General features: G+C 52.5%; 1 protein-coding gene across 1 annotated transcript in view; it reads left to right on the forward strand.

Moving 5' to 3' along the window:
* The window catches only part of STUM (stum, mechanosensory transduction mediator homolog), a 61,067-nt gene extending 45,625 nt beyond the window's left edge, over positions 1–15,442 (forward strand). Inside the window, exons 2-3 of the mRNA XM_055371809.2 lie at positions 2,998–3,177; positions 8,229–15,442. Of these exons, the coding sequence (XP_055227784.1) occupies positions 2,998–3,177; positions 8,229–8,263 (215 nt within the window). The 3' untranslated portion in view covers positions 8,264–15,442. The remainder of the gene's footprint in view (positions 1–2,997; positions 3,178–8,228) is intronic.
* The last annotated feature ends 3,076 nt before the right edge of the window (positions 15,443–18,518 follow it).

Raw genomic sequence — 18,518 nt, forward strand, 5'->3', positions numbered from 1 at the left:
GTGAGCCTTATCATTCCTATTCCTTGGAGGGCAGGGAGGAAGCTTGTTGAGAAAAGCAGATGCCAGGTCACCCTTTAGAAATTCCGTAGATCTCAGGTGGGACCCCACATTTTTAACAAATGCCACAGGCGATGAGGCAGGTGGTAGGAGGAGACACTTGATGTTGGGTGTACTTCTTTGAATGCCACAGGCCACCTACTGTGTACAAGGCACTGTGCAAGGGGCTGGAGGGATGAAGGTGAATGAGATGCCGCCTGAGACCTCACATCGGTGGCGGTGGTTACGATGAGGAGGAGGAAAACGAGGCAGGGTCAGTTTCAGAAATCAGCATGTGGACTCAGGCTTCAGCCTTGGATCTGAAGCACAAAGGTGTGGGTGAGAGCAAAGGCCACACCTGGAAACTGTAGGAGCCAGCGAGTTGGGCAGGGAAGGGCCAGAAACCAATGAGTTGCAGCCTGGGACCTCACATTGGTGGCGGTGGTTAAGATGAAGAGGAGGAAAATAAGGCAGGGTCAGTTTCAGAAATCAGCACGTGGACTCAGTTCAGAGTGGGAGGCAAAATAAAAAACAAGGCAGCCTCAAAGAGCAGGAACTGAGAGAATCGAACGTGAGGAATGTGACAATGGTCACCAGTCTTTTGGTCAATTTCCCAAATGCCCTGCTTTCTGGTCTGGGCCCACTTTTAACAGGCCATCTACACCTGGGAGGCAGTGCAGAGGGGCGTGGCATTGGCATCTGACTCTGGTGGGTTCAGGGCCCACCTGTCATTGTGACCTTGGACAAGATGCTTAGTTCCTGAGAGTTATTAGTCAGGGTTCTCTAGAGAGACAGAACAAGTAGGATATATGGAAGGAGATTTTTTTTACTTTTGAGGCGGAGTTTCACTCTTGTTGCCCAGGCTGGAGTGCAATGGCACGATATTGGCTCACTGCAACCTCTGCCTCTTGGGTTCAAGCGATTTTCCTGCCTCAGCCTCCTGAGAAGCTGGGATTACAGGCGCCCGCCACCACATCCTGCTAATTTTTGTATTTTTTAGTAGAGACAGGATTTCACCATGTTGGCCAGGCTGGTCTCAAATTCCTAACCTCAGGTGATCTGCCCGCCTCGGCCTCCCAAAGTGCTGGGATTACAGGCATGAGCCACTGCGCCGAGCCCTGGAAGGGGATTTATGAGGGGAAGTTGGCTCATGTGATCACAGAGGCGGAGAAGTCCCACGATAGGTTGATTGCGAGCTACAGAGCTGGAGAAGCTAGTAGCTGGCTCGAGCAGGCAGCATGGCACAGTCCAAGCCTGAAATCTCAGAACCAGGGAAGCTGACAGTGCAGCCCCCAGTTAGTCCTGAGAGGTCCCCAGGGGGCCGCTGGTGTAAGTTCCAAAGTTCAAAAGCTGAAGAACCTGCAGTGTGATGTGTAAAGGCAGGAGAAGATAAAGCGTCTCACCCTGGAAGGAGGAAAGGAAGCAAAGAGGACATTCCCCTTCTTCTGCCTGTTTGTTCCTGCTAGGCCCCCGACCAATTGGATGGCGCCCACCTACACTGAGAGCGAGTCTTCCTCTCTCGGTCCACTGGCTCACACATCAGTCCCCTCTGGAAACAGTCTCACAGACACACTCAGAAACAGTGCTCCACCAGCCGTCTAGGAACCCCTCAATCCCATCAAGTTGACACCTAAAATTAACCATCACACTGAATCTCTCTCTGTGTGTGTAAGAGTGTAGTAAGCCAAACAGTGGCCCCTAAAGATGTCCACATCCATATCCCCAAACCTGTGAATATGCTACTTGATGTAGTAAAATGCACTTTGCAGATGTGATTAAATTAAATGGATGGGGAGAGCATCCTGGATTACCCAAGTGGGTCCTGAATGCTATCACAAGGGTCCTTACTACAGGGAGGCAGCGAGAAGATATAAAGACAGAAGCAGAGGTCAGGGAGAAGGTGCTACGCTGCTGGCGGTGATGATGGAGGAAGGGGCCACGAGCCAAGGAATGTAGGTGGCCTCTAGAAGCTGGAAAAGGCAAGGAAGTAGATTTTCCCCTGGAGCCTCCAGGACTCATCCCTGAGGACCCATTGCAGACTCTTCTAACCTCCAGAACTATAAAAGAATAAATTTGTGTGGCTTTTAACCATGAGGTTCGGGTAACTTGTTACTGACGCTGTAGGGAACTATGACAGATATAGAGAATGCTAATTCTCTGCACGGTTGTTGTCAGGAGGGCTCAGAGCCCATGTAGGAAAGGGGCCTAACTCGGTAAAGGTAGTGATGTTACCCATAGGGGCTGAGTCTTAGGCAAAGTGAAGAATGTGACCGCGCCCACCACGTTGCTTGGCACCTTGTGGATGCTCAATAGAGCTTAGGCTCCCTGTCCCTCCCCTTACAGGTCAGGGTGTCTAGGGGAACCCCATCAGGGAGGGGCTCTGGGACACCTGTCCTAGTCTGCGCCCTCTACACTGCACAGTGTACTACTACTACACTGTAGGCTCTTGGCTCCTGTCCCTTAGCGAGCAGCATGTGTGCCGGGTGGTCATTTCCTGGCCCTTCCCCTCTCCTGAATTTACCTCTGAGGTTGCTTCTGTGTTAACTCAGACACACCAGCTTCCACCTCAGAACTCTTTGGCTCTTGGAATCTTTGCCACATAAAGTTGCCTTTTCCAACTGCCTGTTGTCCTTGCAAGTGGCTTCCCGATTGCTCCTTCCCAGAAGGGACTGCTTGTCCTGTGACTTCCTTGTCTCCCCCAGAGGTTCCAAGACTGTATGGGGCCCCTGGCAGCCCCGTGCAATACCTCCTACAGGTGGCCCACTGACCTCTGCAGTATGGAGATGAGAGGTGGGCCAGGGTCTGGGCAGGGGTGCCACTCAGAGGACAGGGTACCAGACATCGGTGGTTCTTCTCTGAGTTCTCGGAGGGTGGACAGCTGGGCCCCAGGCCAGCAATGAGCACACAGACCCCTTTGTCTCCCAGCGCCCTCAGAAGGCTGTCCCCTCTGGCCTCTCACAGGGACATTCGTCTCGGCCTTCACTGTGCTGTGCGGCGCCCGCACCGACCTCCCGGACAGGCATGTGTGCTGTGTCTTCTGGCTGAACATTGCAGCAGCCCTCATCCAAATCCTCACTGCCATCGTCATGGTGGGCTGGATCATGAGCATCTTCTGGGGCATGGACATGGTCATCCTTGCCAGTGAGTAGCTGTTGGTGCTGCACCTCCTGGGGGTGGGGAGTGGCCAGGGACAGGAAGGGCTTGGGAGACCTTCATGTCTGGCCGAGGTCCTGCTCACCCGCTAAGCACGGGCTCTGGAGAGGGCTTGCCCGTGTCCTCTTCACAACTCCGTGGGCTGCTTGGCACTGGCGACCCTCCCCGCCAGGCCTGGCCCAACACCTGCAGGGAATTATGAGTGGATGGCAGGAGAGTTCCATCATTTAATGCAAACTTGATTCAGACACATAATGGTTTTGTGAAAGGGTTTAAAGTTACAAAATCAAGTTTACCAAAGACAACTCAGTTACCCTTTCTAAAATAACCTAGCAAAATCTTAAAACAGACACCACCCATTTTAAGCAGCTGTGCATGTCTCCCATACCACCATCCACGTTCCCTGTATTTTCCCATGCCCATCTACATGTGAGGCCACAGTTCCTCGATAATTGACCTCACCTCTCAGGCACTTCACTCTTGCCTTCACTCTGTACCCCATGCCCCTCATTGTGTCCTATACCCCCCAAAACCATTCATAGCTGGGATCGTCAGTGTCAGAGGTAAGCTGAGCCAGGTAAGAGTGGCAGAGGCAGAAGGGGAAACTCAGGGTTCAGGGGCCCTAGAATTATGTAGAATGATCTATAGTCAACTCAGCCTGAGTTCAGGATCCTGTGAATATTCAAGACCCAGGGCACACACAAATGGCAGGACCAGGGTCAGTGACCAGTTAGGCCACCGGGCCAGAGAAGATGCAGGTAGATGCAGAGCCTGAGGGAGATGCAGTGGAGCATGGTCAGATGGGCTGCCCGGAAGTGGCTCCTCTGGCAGCAGAGATCACGGGAGGAAGTGGGTCAGCTGCACTGCCAGGGTCTCCCAGAATCAGAGCAAACCAGGCAGATGCTGGCTACCGGGGCAGCCAGAGCAGGGGAACCCCAGGCTGGACCAGAGGCTGAGCAGCGAGCTGCCCCAGGGAGGGATGAGCTGGGAAGCGGCAGGGAAGCTGCTCCTTCCTCCTGGGAGGGGTGTGCTCAGGGCAGGGGCTGCCCTGTCGGAGGAATATTGTGAGGTAAGCCCAGCAGGCAGGCCCTTGCATCTCCTTCATGGGATCTCATCCTCTGGGCATGTCCAGGGGCCACTTTCATTTGTCTGGAGAGGTGAAGAGCATGACTGATAGGAAGGAAGTGCTGCCAGCCCTCAGGTGACTCCTGAAAATTGGTCCCGACAATTCCACAGAGGAAATTTGCTGCTTCCCCAGGGGCCTGTGCTCTGCAGGCTCCTGACCCCGTTCCCAGCTGGAAGCTGGGAGGTGCTTCTGCCCTCAGAAGGTTGAAGGCTGCCCAATTTGTGCAAGATGAGCCCCTCTTACTGGCTCATCTTCTCTCAAACTGAGCATCTGGCCAGGCACTGGGGGCCTGAGGAAGGAACCTCTGCATTAAAGCGGAACATGACTGTGTCACAGGGTAGGTCTCAATAATGTATGTTGATGCCTCATCTGATCTCTAGAGCTTTCTGGTACACCTGTCTTTGATCTCCTTAATACCCAGGAATGAAGAGGTTGGAACCTTAGAGATAAAGAACTCCCTTCATCATGCCTAGATGAGGCATTGAGGCCCCAGAAGTGCAGATGGGGATCCAGTCACTTCCTCACTTTCCATTGCCCCAGGCTGTTGACTTGGCCAGAAACTCCTCTGCTGTGGCTGGTGTGGGGCACTAACTGGTCTGCAGGATAAGCAAGTGCAAGAAGCTGCAGCCCCCACCTTTGCCATGCAGCCTTCACTGGGGGTCAGCGTCAGCCCCTTGGTTGTCTGCACACTGTTTCCAGGGATGCTGTCTTTGCATCAAACTTTTGAGAATGCTTTTGGGGGGTGTATTAGTTCATTTTCACGCTGCTCATAAAGACATATCCAAGACTGGGAAGAAAAAGAGGCTTAATACACTTACAGTTCTACGTGGCTGGGGATGCCTCACAATCATGGAGAAAGGCAAGGAGGAGCAAGTCACTTCTTTTGTGGATGGCAGCAGGCAAAGAGAGTTTGTGCCGGGAAACTCCCATTTTTAAAACCATCAGATCTCGTGAGACTCATTCACTATCACAAGAACACTGCAGGAAACACCCATCCCTGTAATTCAATCATCTCCCACCAGGTTCCTCCCACAACACATAGGAATTGTGGGAGTTACAATTCAAGATGAGATTTGGGTGGGGACACAGCCAAACCATGTCAGGGGGATAGACTTGAGGGCTGAATACAAAAACCAGTCACACCTCATTCTTGCCCACTGCCTGACTGCCAGACTCATTCACCCAACTCAGCAAGGGAAGCCTTTGCATTTTTTTCCCACAACTAATCCCACCCCCAAAGGGTGAACAGTTGCTACTCATGAGATGGTGCTATAGGTGGGATTACTCCCAGCAACCATGGAACTTGTGTGTCTGAGAGTGACTCCTTTGAAGGGAATAATCACAATGGACTTTTCTATCCTAGAAGACAGTTGGATAAGGGACTCTTCTTTCTGGTGTCAGTCCAGCCCCTTGCTATAAAAACAGAGGAAACTTTTCAGTTGTAACAGTACACTTTGGCTTTTCACATGGCATTGCCTGGGGTGTCATCAGCAAACACACTATCATGAAAAACTCCTAAGAGGGGAGTCAGAGAAATCTAGATGAAAGTGGGAGTTAACATCAGGAAGTTGCAAGCATGTTGCTTGATTTATATGAATAAAAACAAATAACAAACAACAACACCCTGTCTTGGTCATGGGTCAATAAATACTTGGTAGCTCTATGGTGGGCTCTTTCTACTGCCATGCCCATGGCAGACATTGCTAATCAATCACGACACTTTCTGGTGACCAGTCTCACATGTTCTCAGCATAGGGCTTCAGGCAGTCACTACTAATTGAACCAAGAGGTCTGCAAGATAAAATCTGTTTGCCACCCTCTGGCCTGGGTCTTCCCCAGAGTATTTTTATATATGTGGCTCCTCTCCATAGAAATGGCTAAGCACATAGCTCAGACAGAGCCAGTATGGGGCCAGGATGGGGCACATCAGCATCTTTAGATTGCTGTAGTCAAAGCTCTAGCTGTCCAGGAGCTGCCACTCCTCATGTCCATTTGGAATTTATCTGGAGGAAGGCATGAGCTGAGGATGAAAAAAAAAAGGCTAGGTGCTGTGGCTCATGCCTGTATCTCAGCATTTTGGGAGACTGAGGCAGGAGGATCACTTGAGACCAGGAGTTTGAGGCTGCAGTGAGACATGATCACACCACTATACTCTAGCTGGGCAACAGAGTGAGATTCTGTGTCAAAAGAAGACAAGAATAAAGAATGAAGGCAGCAGTGTGGGCATGGCCAGGATATGGAGGGCTGGGGAGGCAGTGGACCAGGCTCCCTGGCAGTGTGAGAGCCCCTCGCTGTGCCCCTAGCCACACCCACACACCTGGTGGGCAGATCGCTGGTCACTGTGGCTGTCACCATGAGTACTGAGCACTCCCTGCCTGGGGATGGCGTCTGAGAAGCCACTGGCATGGCCCCTGTCCCATCTCCCTGTCCCATCTCCCCATCTCCCATCTCCCAGCCTCACCATGGATCTGCTTTGTTTCCTGTGCCAAGCGTTCCCTGTGGCTCTGTTTTCAGGCTGTGTTTTCTCTTCTTCTCTCTCTCCTCTTCCTCCTGCTGCCTCCCACTCTGTGCTGCTGCAGTTTCCCAAGGTGAGTCTGCGGATGGACGTGCGGGCCTCGTGCTGCTGCTTGGGGCCCTCCCCTCCCCCGAGACCCCCACTCCTGCACACAAACACCCCACCCACTCTTCCAGTGGGTCAATGGGCTTTTATGTTTAGCTTTAACTTTTGGTTTGGAAAATGCTTAAACATAGACAAAAGTAGAGCCCCTAGTAAAATGAGGCCCTAATGCCCACACCAGCCTCAACTGCTATCAATTCATGGCCAGCCTCCTTTCCTCTGTCATTCGCCACATCTCCCCTACCCCAGCATGGGTTATTAGCACCCAAAATTGAGAAATACTCTGCTAAATGAAGAGAAAAAAGCAGCTCAATACACCAAAGCTCCTCTTCAGACTAAGTTCACTGGCTAATAGGAATAACCGCTCAGCAAATTCTGCTCATGTAATAGCAGCTGGGAATATTTCAGTAGGTATCTTTTTTTTCTTCTTCTTCTTTTGAGACAGAGTCTTGCTGTACCTCCCAGGCTGGAGTGCAGTGGCGCAATCTCGGCTCACTGCAACCTCCGCCTCCTGGGTTCAAGCGATTCTCCTGCCTCAGCCTCCTGAGTAGCTGGGACTACAGGCACATGCCTCCATGCCCAGTTAATTTTTTGTATTTTTAGTAAGACGGGATTTCACTGTGTTAGCCAGGATGGTCTCAATCTCCTGACATAGTGATCTGCCTGCCTCGGCCTCCCAAAGGGTATCTTAAGAAGACAAACACAATACCCTTTCACACCTAAATAAAGCAGTAACAATTCCTTACTATCCACAGAGCTCACTTTTTCCCAAAGGACTCATGATCAACAATGTTTTAAAGGTTTAGCCTTCAGGCGCCCTTTCCTGCCGTAACCGTCCAGCAGGTTGGACGCACACAGGGATGGCTGCTCCCCTCTGTATGCCATCTTCCTCCTTTCTTCCTCCTTCCATCCACCCATACCAGATGCCCAACCCTCGGGGAAGCCTGCCTGGCACCTGCTCCCAAGGCTCTGTATTGGGAAAGCACACCAGACCAGTCTGTGAGTGGCTTCCAGATGTGGGTTCAGGAGCACGTCGATAGCCTTTTAGCTCCCACCCCAAATGCCTGCCCCTCATACATTCCCAGTAGACCCAGTACTCCACATTTCCTGATTCATTCTTTTGTTTCCCATTAGAAAGTCAAAGCCCTTGGGAAAAGTTGTGCTCTGATGGTAGCAGTCATTTACACCTTAGTATAAACAATGCCTCCTGTGTGCATTCTGGGCTAGGGGCACATCCTGGAGAAATCCTGAAGTAAGCAGGTGTCTAACCATCTCTCCTTTGCTTCTTCCTCACAGGCTACAAGGAGCAGGGCATCCCACAGCAGCTGTGAGCCCACGGGAGCCGCTGGGGAGATCCAGGGGGGCCCTGTGAGGGCTGCACCAGGCAGCTTTGGGCACAAGGACCTTTACATGTTCTTTTCTGCCATTTTCTGGACTGGGGGTGGAAAGGGGGTATTTTTAAAAATATTATTTATTTTGAAAACGCATCTGCTTTTCTCAGCAGGTTGTGAGGGCTGCCAGCCCCTCCTGCTCTGGAAAGCACTGTGGGCGCAGGCACCAGAGCATCAGAGAGTGGGGTGGAGATGAGAACGCCCACAGAGAGGCTGGGATGCTCCGGCAGGCTCCAACCGGCCTTGCTGTACCCACTGCCCACTGCAAGGGCACGCCACGGCTGCTGGGCCAGGCCACACTGGGCCCTGTCTGGGTGAGCAGGGGCTCACCAAGGGGACAGGACTGTGGTAGACCCGTCCTCTGGGACCCCACCTGCCTCAAAATCTGGTGCCCCGAGTGTTTACTGTGTGGTCTCCTGGGGGCAGCACCAGGGTTGGGGTGAGGATGGCCAGGCTCCACCCTAGCGTGCAAAGGCCCACTGTGCCCACAGCCGGCCTGAGGCCTCGGGGAGAAGACCAGTCCCACAGGCGTCTCCTGGGCCTGCCTCCCTGACCACACCCCCCGCCTCCTCGCAGCTGAAATCTAAGGGCTGGGTGTGTCATGACCTGTGTTTTCCTGGGAAGGAGAGGAGTGGCTCCTTCCCTGGGGTGAAATTGCCAGAACTGCCAGATGTTTATACACAAAGTTATTAGACTGAAGCAGGAGTGGGCAGACTAGCAGCCTTTCACCCAATACTTAACAGCATTTCTGGCCCACATTCCTTTTTCTGAAGTCATTGAGGCCAGATGTGTCTCCGAATTGAGAAATTTTAGATTTGAGAAAGACAATGCGATCCATTTATCGTACACTTTCTAACTTCCCGGCAGAGTGTGGAACATCTCGCCTACCATCAGGCACGTGAATATTTCTGCAGAGAAACATGTGACTAGTCCCATTAATTGGGAGCTATACAAACTGTAAATACCCTCACCTCAGTTCAGTCTAATTTTGCCACTAAGTAACTTAGGGAAAAACCATTTGAGAGCTTTTAGGGGTTCAGAATTGCAAGAACAATTGTATGGGGTTGTGGACCTGGATCTGAAAATCCTACTTGCAAACAGATGCGTTAGAGGGTGAAATTGTCAGCATTACACAGGGACTCCTTCAGTTGCCAAAAGACCATGGGCCTCTTTCAGGAGCCCCTCTGTAAGTGATTGGGACAGGGCTAGATCCCTAATGGGGGCTAGGGGTGGGGAGAATCTAGCAGAAGTTGTCCAGGATACTGTGGATCAAGTATCAATCTGAAATTAAGAGAAATTATACTAAGAGGGTGGACATTTACATGTCTGTTTCCTTTCCTTTCATTTTCATTCTAACATAGGAAATGCTAACAGGTGGGGCTGGCCCAAAGTCAAGCTTCTGACTCCACTTGACACAGTGCCATTGGGCATGTCCCTCTTTGAAGGGCTTGTTTGTCTATCAGAGACTGTCAGAACTCCATGAGGGCAGGAGAAGGGATTTTGCAGGATGAAAGTGCTTGGGAAGCAGTGGCCATCGTTCTGGGGGTTTCAGCCCTCCTACCCCATCCACTGGGCTTTCTAATCACAGTCCTGCCTGAGAAGCGGGCCCTGCCGCCCACCCCTTATCATGGATCCCTTAGCTACTGTCCGTCTTCCATTGCTGCCTGGGGCTGGGCTGCCGTTTTTGAACACCTGGCAGTGTCTTTGTCGCGTCCTGTCCTCTCTTCTTACAGACCCCAACCCAGGCCTTTGCCTTCTTCTCTCCTGTTTGGAAGCCTCTGTATCTTCAAGGTGTGGGAACAGATTTGGTTTTCCCTAAAAAGCTAGAACCTTCTGCTGTGTGCAGCGGGCATCTTCCAGGCTGGTGCTTGCTGCTCTCCAGGAAGCTGCGTCAGAGTGGAGCCGCCCCTCTACTCAGATAAAATAGCTTCAGCTGCAGGAAGCCGCCCCCTCCCATGCCCACCAGCCCACAGCCCTTCACCCCACACGGCCCCCAGAGTTTGCCCGACACCCCCTGAGTGATGACAGGTCTCAGGAGGGGGCCGCCCCCACAAATGGGAGGCAGAAGCTTATTTTCCCCGCTTGGGCTGGGGGCAGCTGCTGAGGGGGTGAAGAAGAGATAGCAATTTATGTCGCATGTTTAGTGACACAATCCAGATGCAGGTGGGACTTTCTTGAGTGGCAGGTGTCACCCTGGGTCCCGTGTGGGATGGCTTAATACAGGGGTTTGTGTGTTTGTGTGTGTGGAGGGCCACTGCGCCCCCAGATCCTCCTCTCCCCCGAGGGCTGCGTCTCTAAACCTGGGAAAACATCAGCCTCAGGAGGAGGCCCCTTTCCGGGTAACTGATGTGTGGGAGAAGCCAAGAGGCCCCTGCCTGTCTCCTGAATGAGGCTGTGAGGGTTGCCATGTGGGCGGGACCGGTTCAAAATAGCGCCCCCGTCCCCCTAAATTAGACCATGGTCTCAGCATGATCATCTTCAGTAGATAAGGGACAGTGGCTGATTTACTCCAAATAGTTCCAGCTGGCCATTCAGACCAGGGCCAGAGTTAACTTCTCAAACACCAGCCAGCTGAAAATTAGGGTTCTCATGCCGGCAAGTGCTTGGTTGACACACAGCCCTTTGGTGACAAAGCTGGGCTTTGCCTGCATAGTGCAGACAAGGCTGTTGGTTCAGAGGCTGCAGGGCACATTCCAGGTTGGGGCCTTTTGTCGGTCGGAATTCAATAGGACATTCCCTGGCTGTGGGTGTTTAGGGCAGGAATTACAGGCTTGCAGAGAAAGTCAGAGGCAATGAGATGCTCCCAGTACCAAACTGTGACACTGGGATCAGGGTGGCCATTCCCTTGGGTCAGAGTGGGACCCTAGAGCCAGAGTGAGCTGTGGGTGGCCTGGGTGTGTCCTGTGGACGGCGGAGACTGTTGATTTGGATGTTGAGCTCTGAGTCAGTTTCAGAACCAAGGATCTCAGGCTGAGAAGGCCAGGTCCCCATAGGAGCGGCAGGAGTCTGATGGCTCTGCTGCCGGAGCCTACCCCAGCCTGCCACGCCGCTGGCCTTCCCATGGTAAGGAAGGGGCAGGCAGCATGGTTCCCACCCTCAGCTGCCCCAGACCCACACATCCAGCCCCAAGAGCAGCCTCACCCAGGCATGGTGCAGGGCATTTTAGCTCCTGGGAGGGGAGATGCCTTTGTCAGTTTCAGATGTCAGAGGAGAAGCTCTGAGAGAGTAAGCCATGTGCCCCCAAACACTCAGCTCCTAAGTGGCAGGACAGGCAAGTGGCCAGGTTGGGCCGCCCCCACAGCCTGTGCCGTCCACACACTCATTACAGCACTCCCAGAAGAAGGAGCAGAATCGCATGCAGCCCAGAGCAGGTCCTGTGGAGGGGTCCTCACCCCTCAGGAGTAATAGGGTGATTATGTCACATGTTTAGTGACACAATCCCACCTGTGTCTGGATTGTGTCACTAAACATGCAACTTAAATTACCATCTCTTCTCCATCCCCTCAGCAGCCGCCCCCACTCCAAGCTGGGAAAATAAGCTTCTCCCTCCCATATGTGGGGGCGGCCCCCTCCTGAGACCTGTCATCACTTAGGGGGAGTTGGGCAAAACCTCCTAGGAAGGTCCTGGACGCCTCCACCCTGCCCCACAAGGCTCTGTACTCCCAGCTGCCTGGGCAGCCCTCACACCCATGCTCCCTCCTTTAGGCAGGCCCAGAAAGGTGCCCCTTCCTGAGGGTGTCGGGGGATGGCGGCAGAGAGACAGCTGGTATTAGGAGCTTCCCCATCCTAATGTGCAGGACCAAGTTGCCCGCTCTCCCAGCCAGGGGCTCCAGCCATGCTGGCACAGGCATCTCAGAGGTGTGAGATGAACTCCGCCTCATGCAGGATGCCCAGGGCTCGGGAGCAGTAAGGAGGATGCTACAGAAAGGAACTGCAGAAAGAAAAAAAGCCACATGGTTAACTTTTCCCCTGGAGGGCAAAGGGGTCCGGCTCTCAAAAAGAAAAGCCAGGCACAGATCCCAACACCAAGTGTAAGGCAGCGCAAAGTGGGGCTGAAACCCCAGGACCGGGTCAAAGGCCTTCCAAAGGCCCGAGGTTCTTGAGGAGGAGGGGAAGCTGATAGGGCCCTGGTCTTTCTGCACCAGTGTGGCTCTTTAAAATACAAAACACCCACAAAGCCAAAAACCCTGAGACATGTTCTTTAGCTAACCCCTTCCCTGCCCAGATGCCTGCAATTCTGAGAATTCACTTCAGTTTTGCCAGATCCAAACCCTAGGCCTGAGGGTGGAGAGCCAGGCCTCCTCAGGGTCCCTTCTAGGCTCCCAGGCCCACCTTAGGCTTTAATTGCATTGGCTGTTTCTTATGGTGTTAGTGAATTTTGCAAAGAAAGCCCAGAGCATTGCATAAATGCTTGGGGGCGTGTCATTTAAATGGAAGTTCTCCAATAGTGGCTGAAGGCAGAGTTTACTGTTATCCCTCCCTCTTGCTGGCTTTGTTGGAAGGCTTTTATCAGAGGGATTGGAGGTGGGAGAGCACTTTTAAAGCACACCCCACCCCCTGCACCCGAGCTGCACCTAAGCTTCCCAGAGACCATGACCTTGTATGTGGCTGGAGGCCTCAGGCTTAGGGAGCAGCCTGAAGCCTTTGCTGCCAACCCTCCCAGGAAAGAAGCTGGGCCTCAGGCTGAGGAAAAACAGAGTTTCCTCTCCAGAGGGCTCAATGAGCAGCCAGGTAGTGGCCTCGGGCAGTCCTCACCAGGGGGACACCTCCCTGCTTTGCATTAAGTTATCAGCAAGCTCATCGAGAGCTAATGTGGGCCCAGCAGTCCTGTGCTTGGAAATGATGCCCTCACCTCCAGACTCCTGCTGTTCCAGCCTCTGCAGGTGAAGCTGCAAGGTGAGCAGAGGCAGGTGTAGGGACACACTCTTCAAGGACCGCACTGCTCCTTCTCCCTCCTGAGAGCTCTGTGCACTGGGTTTGGGGATGAGGTGCCAGCCTGGTCAGGGGAGGTGACTGTGGTCCTTCTGACCAGCTTGGATCTTTAAAATAATCACAAAAAAGCTCAGCCTGAGCAGGTGGGTGCAAGGCTCAGGGGCCTGTGTTTTTCATCAATCAGTTTTCTTCTTGCAAGATTCTTAGAGCTGGATGTTCACGGGATCATGGGGCATGGAGGTGGTCACGCTCAGACAGTCATGCACCACCCTAAATCCCAGGCCCTGCAGAGATAGGAAGAATCCCAACCAGAGGGATTCTTCCCCAAACGTTCCCTTGTGGCCCAAGAGTGAGTTCCGGCCTGAGTGCTGTTATGACTGCCGGCGTCTCTCCGACTGCCTCTCGCCTCAGTTTAACCATCTATAGGTTAGGAACAAAGAAGGGCTTAGGCAGCCATCGTTTCCCCATTTCTGTCAGAGCCAAGGGCTTGGAGGGCCAGCCCCATCCGGGCAAGGGCTGTCCGCTCCTGCCCAGGCCTCACCTCCTCGCTGCAGCTGGCAAGATTCTTTCTAGCAGAACAGAAACACTGGCCCCCAATTCCACTCTCCCCTCCTGATGCTACCGCAGAGGGCAGAAAGGTGCCCTGTAGCGTCCACCATGTGTGTGTCCTGAGTTTCCAGTGCAAGTCACCTGGATTTGCATTTAGCTAGGGAAACTGGGCCCTCAAACCCTCTCCCTCTCTGCCTGAATTTGCCAAAATGCCAACCATCCAGGCAGGTGTGGATGCCACAGTCCATCCCCATTGCATTTCACCCCCACGTGGACAGAGGCACACACTCACACACATTCCCAGCACCTTTGACTGCTGGGGGATGCAGGCCAGGGTCTGCCTGGAGCCTCAGGGTTGGGACTTATCTCCAAAGGAGCCCACACCCCCTCTTCCAGCATGGGCACTGGCTGGCAGCACTTTTTTCCCTCATCACATCCCCGACCCCTGCCCAGCCCACATGCACATGCTGTTTCCTGTCTCCAGGGCCCTAGCCTGTGGATCTCTTCCTCCCATGCACTCCTAGGGTGAATGGGCTCAGCACCAAACCTGGCTGTGCCCATTCCCCACAACCCCAGCTTGGCCTCCTGTGGGAAGGAGAAGGCAGACCTGCCCAGAGGAGAGGGGCAGTGTTCGACCCACCTGCTCCAGCACAGGAACCAGGGAGGAAAGAAGGGAGAGGGAGGTTCCATTCACCGTTTTCTGGGTTAGCGCTTGATTGGATGTTTCAAGCAAGGGACAAGGTGATGGTGGCTGTAACAGGCTCCTCGTGGGCACCGTCACCCCAGAAGGCCTGGGCACCCATGAGAACCTGTGGCCAGCCCTTTTCATTGGCTGAGTTCCCTGCTGTTGTGCGTGGTGCCATTTTTATTTTAAACAACATATATAAAAACAAAACAACTGGTTCTGTGTGTATCAACTTAATTTGCATATGAATGAGTGTTGTGTTGTGATTTGCAGTGTTTTGACACCGTGATTGGCTTTGTTTGGGTCTCTCTTCTTTCTGTGAAATTAACTGCTGTGCGTTTTCACTGTTCTTAGAGAAGACCCTGAGCTCCTGGGGTTTTCTTGTCTCACTTCTACCCTGACCTGCTGGGAGCCCACCCCACCCCAGTCCAGCCATGAGGGTATTTCCAGCCTATTCCAATGACTGGAACCCTTCTTGGAAGAAAACGTCTAATGTCGGGGACGTAGGGACGCTTCCAGACTTGCCCTGGCCGGAACCCTGCAGCCTGGGGCCCAAGCCCGCCTGCAGCTCAGCTTTCCCCAACACCCTCAGGACCCAGCCCCAGCCCCAGCAGACCTTCCCTGGGAGCTGCTTAGGGGTCTCCACAGCGCCCTCTAGGGGCCAAGCAGGGTTCCAGATTCCCCAGCCTTCTGCCAGCTTTAAAACCCTTCACTCAAGCAGCATTACTGTACATGCAATGAAAAATACTATATATGACAGTCAAAACCTGTGTACATATCTCCATGTACATATTTATACATAAACACACCTTCCTATTATAAATATATAAAGCATGACATATCTTTGGCATTCCAAGTTTGTGTTTTTTTAAATCCTTGGAAATACGGCTTTGGAAACCTTTTTCTTCCTTTCCCTCTTTTCTATGTTGTAATAAACATTCATGTGACCTTTCTGGTAGTTTGTCAAATCCCTGTGTCCTCCCGTGTTCCTAATCGGACAGATCTCTGACTGGGACAACGCGCCTTTCTCCCCACCTCTGCAGCCTTTGCTATTGGTTTGCTTTCCGTTATGAAGGCTGTCCTCCCCCAAGGCGGGTCTTGCGTTCTTTCAGACCTTTTTCCCGAATTCCCCTTCTTCCGAAAGGCTTGTGCAAGTTACTCTTCAAACAGCCTCATCTTTGATAATCTGATCCCTTTGCAAACAGGAATTTGCGTGCTAAATCAAGCATCAGGCCCCAGATTGAGTTTACCAAGAATAAGTGTACAGATGCAGCTCATTTCCTGCTGTTAATTGTTAGACTGGTTGATGAGGGAAATGTGGGCAACATACATATTTGACAAAGACTTCTGAATAAATGAAAGTCTGGGTAAGAGTGGTTAGGAGAATGTATAACTACCTGTTCAGTTACAACGAAGGACAGGTTGCACCTGGGAGAGAATTGCATCCACAACCCAGCCAATGCCTTCACTCATAATGGGATGAAGACCTACAGAACTGACCAAATTTGTGGATAAGGAGAAATGAGTATATTAGACGAACAAATCAGAAGCCCAAAATCTCCCGACGGGCAGAGGCAATCTAACACGATGAAATCTAATAGCATTCAATGAAAGAGTTGTGCTTGACATGAAGAAAGCTCCGTGCTTTCCTTCATCCCTGGGGAGTTACTCAACAGGCAGCTCAGTGTTCATCACGGCATGCTGGGGCTGACTACACAGGCCATCTGGTTTCAGATGCGCGAGGAGCTGCAGGCTGGGGTCCGGAATGAAACCGCATCTGCAGCGTTGCATTCAGTACTGGGTGCCATGGGGGAGCAAGTGCTCTGACAACGAGTGTCCAGGTGTCATTCCTGTCACTCACACCCAAGGGAAGGGCCCCGCCCTGCCTCCTGCCATTTCCTCAGGCCAGCCCAGCACCCTTAGGGTCCACTTACCCCAGGAGAGGCTGCAGTCTTAATGGCCTCGATGCTGCTGTTGTCCAAAAGAGTGAATCATCTTCAAAGCACAACCTCTGGTGAGACTTGAAGCTCTACTGCAATGGCCCCTCCAAGGCCCCAGAAATGGCATCTGTGCCTGAGGTTGATTTCGGTTGCTGCTAAGACCAGGACCTAAAGCCCAAGGTAGTACAATGACCTAAAGCACTCTCAGAGTCCCCCAGACACTCTAGGGAGCATTTTGTGATCATTTGCATTGTCCAAATACTCGATGTGCTCAGATTAAACTGGAATGCCCCGGCTGGAGGATTCTTCTGCAGTCACTCAGTTTCAGAGGGGCTCATCAGAAGGCACAATGGGAGATAGTTAGCTCCCCTTCCAGCACTGCCAAGTGAAGGGAAGATACCATTTGAATGTACTAACTCACATTCCCTCTCTTCTCCCAGCACCAAGCCTCTTAACCTCAGGAAGGATCACGTGGGTTGAGCCAGCCACTGCCTCTCTGCTGGGGGGTGACAGAACTTTGACAGAGTTCTCCTCAAACCCAGAAGGAAAGGGCTGTGACAAACATGAAGGCATCTGCTCCCCGCAACTCCCTACACCCCAGACCCTAGGCCCTGGGAGAGGCTCGTGCTTGCCAGTGGCCAGTCACAGGAAGGGACACATGAGGATGTGCAGGGGACGAGGGGCTCAAGGAGATGGGAAGGCAGTGCTTGGGTTTGAGGACGGAGTTCACGATGCATTCCTCAGAGGAGGAGCACAGCCCAAACCTAGTGCAGTGAGAGTCCCAGGTGGGGGACCCTGGGAGGCACATCAGTGCAGGCTGCATGTTGGGCCACCGAACCCAGAGGATGGGTCTTCATTCCCAAGAGGACCAAGATGGACATTTCTGGGCTCCTAATACCAAGTCAGCCTCTGAGTAAAGCCTTAGGGAAGGGTCATGGGACCCAAGATTCAGTTTACATAAAACACGTCAGGAAAAACTTGGGGTGATAAAGTTGCAGGACTTTTCCTTAGTTCAGCCATGAAAATTCAGGCTCACAGACAATTTGAATGGTGAGTGAGACAGGGTTTTATTGGGTGAAAAGGAAGAAAAGGGGGAAACAGGGAGTCTCGCTGGGCCTGAGACCCTGCTAGAGCGCTTCCTGTCCACAGCTTGAGTCCCAGTTTCCACACAGGAAAGGGGGGGCAAGTCTCCTCCCTGCTGCAAACGTCATGAACTTCCCGAGGCTCCACCTCACTGTGCAGGCCGGTTGGAGTTTCTGCAGTGACCCCCTCCCACCTGGCTGTCTCATTCCCCCCTCTAAAGAAGTCCATCTAACTGCCCTTAGATTAAGGATAAAGATGAAGACTGATCTTAACTGCTTCCTGCTGACAGGGGGCACTGTTTTTGGGAAATGGCAGTCAGAGCTCCCTCAGATGCCTGTCTAAGGGTCCCCAGCAGAAGAGGCCATCATCAGAAGCTCCACTTGCATGACTGTTCAGAGTTTGATGGCCTGAAGGCAAGAACAGACAAATGGGGTCATTAGAAAACATGTAGCAAAACAAAACAGGCCGGGCGCAGTGGCTCACGCCTGTAATCCAGCACTTTGGGAGGCCGAGGCGGATGGATCACCTGAGGTCAGGAGTTTGAGACCAGCTCTCTACTAAAAATGCAAAAATTAGCCGGGCATGGTGGTGCACGCCTGTAATCCCAGCTACTAGGGAGGCTGAGGCAGGATAATCTCTTGCACCCGGGAGGCAGAGGTTGCAGTGAGCCGAGACCATGCCACTGCACTCCAGCCTGGGCAACAAAAGCAAAACTCCGTCTCAAAATAAAACAACAACAACAACAACAAAAACAAAAACCCAAAAGGAAACACGGGGAGACAAGGGGAGAGGTAAGGACAGCTCAAAAATTCTGAGGCCTTTTACCAGTTTGCACAGGGAGAGGGAGGCCAAAAGCCCAGCTGGCAAAAACTGGACCCTTTTGCTGGCACGTTGGGCTTCTGAGTTCCCTTCCCCTGAGCCTAATCCTAAGCCAACCAGTTTAATGTTTGGGAAATTAACTCTTTCCAGTTTGGAGGATGCATCTGAGGGAATCGTCCCATAGTAC

The sequence above is a fragment of the Gorilla gorilla genome, chromosome 1 (assembly GCF_029281585.2).
Source record: "Gorilla gorilla gorilla isolate KB3781 chromosome 1, NHGRI_mGorGor1-v2.1_pri, whole genome shotgun sequence".
Taxonomy (NCBI): Eukaryota; Metazoa; Chordata; class Mammalia; order Primates; family Hominidae; genus Gorilla; species Gorilla gorilla.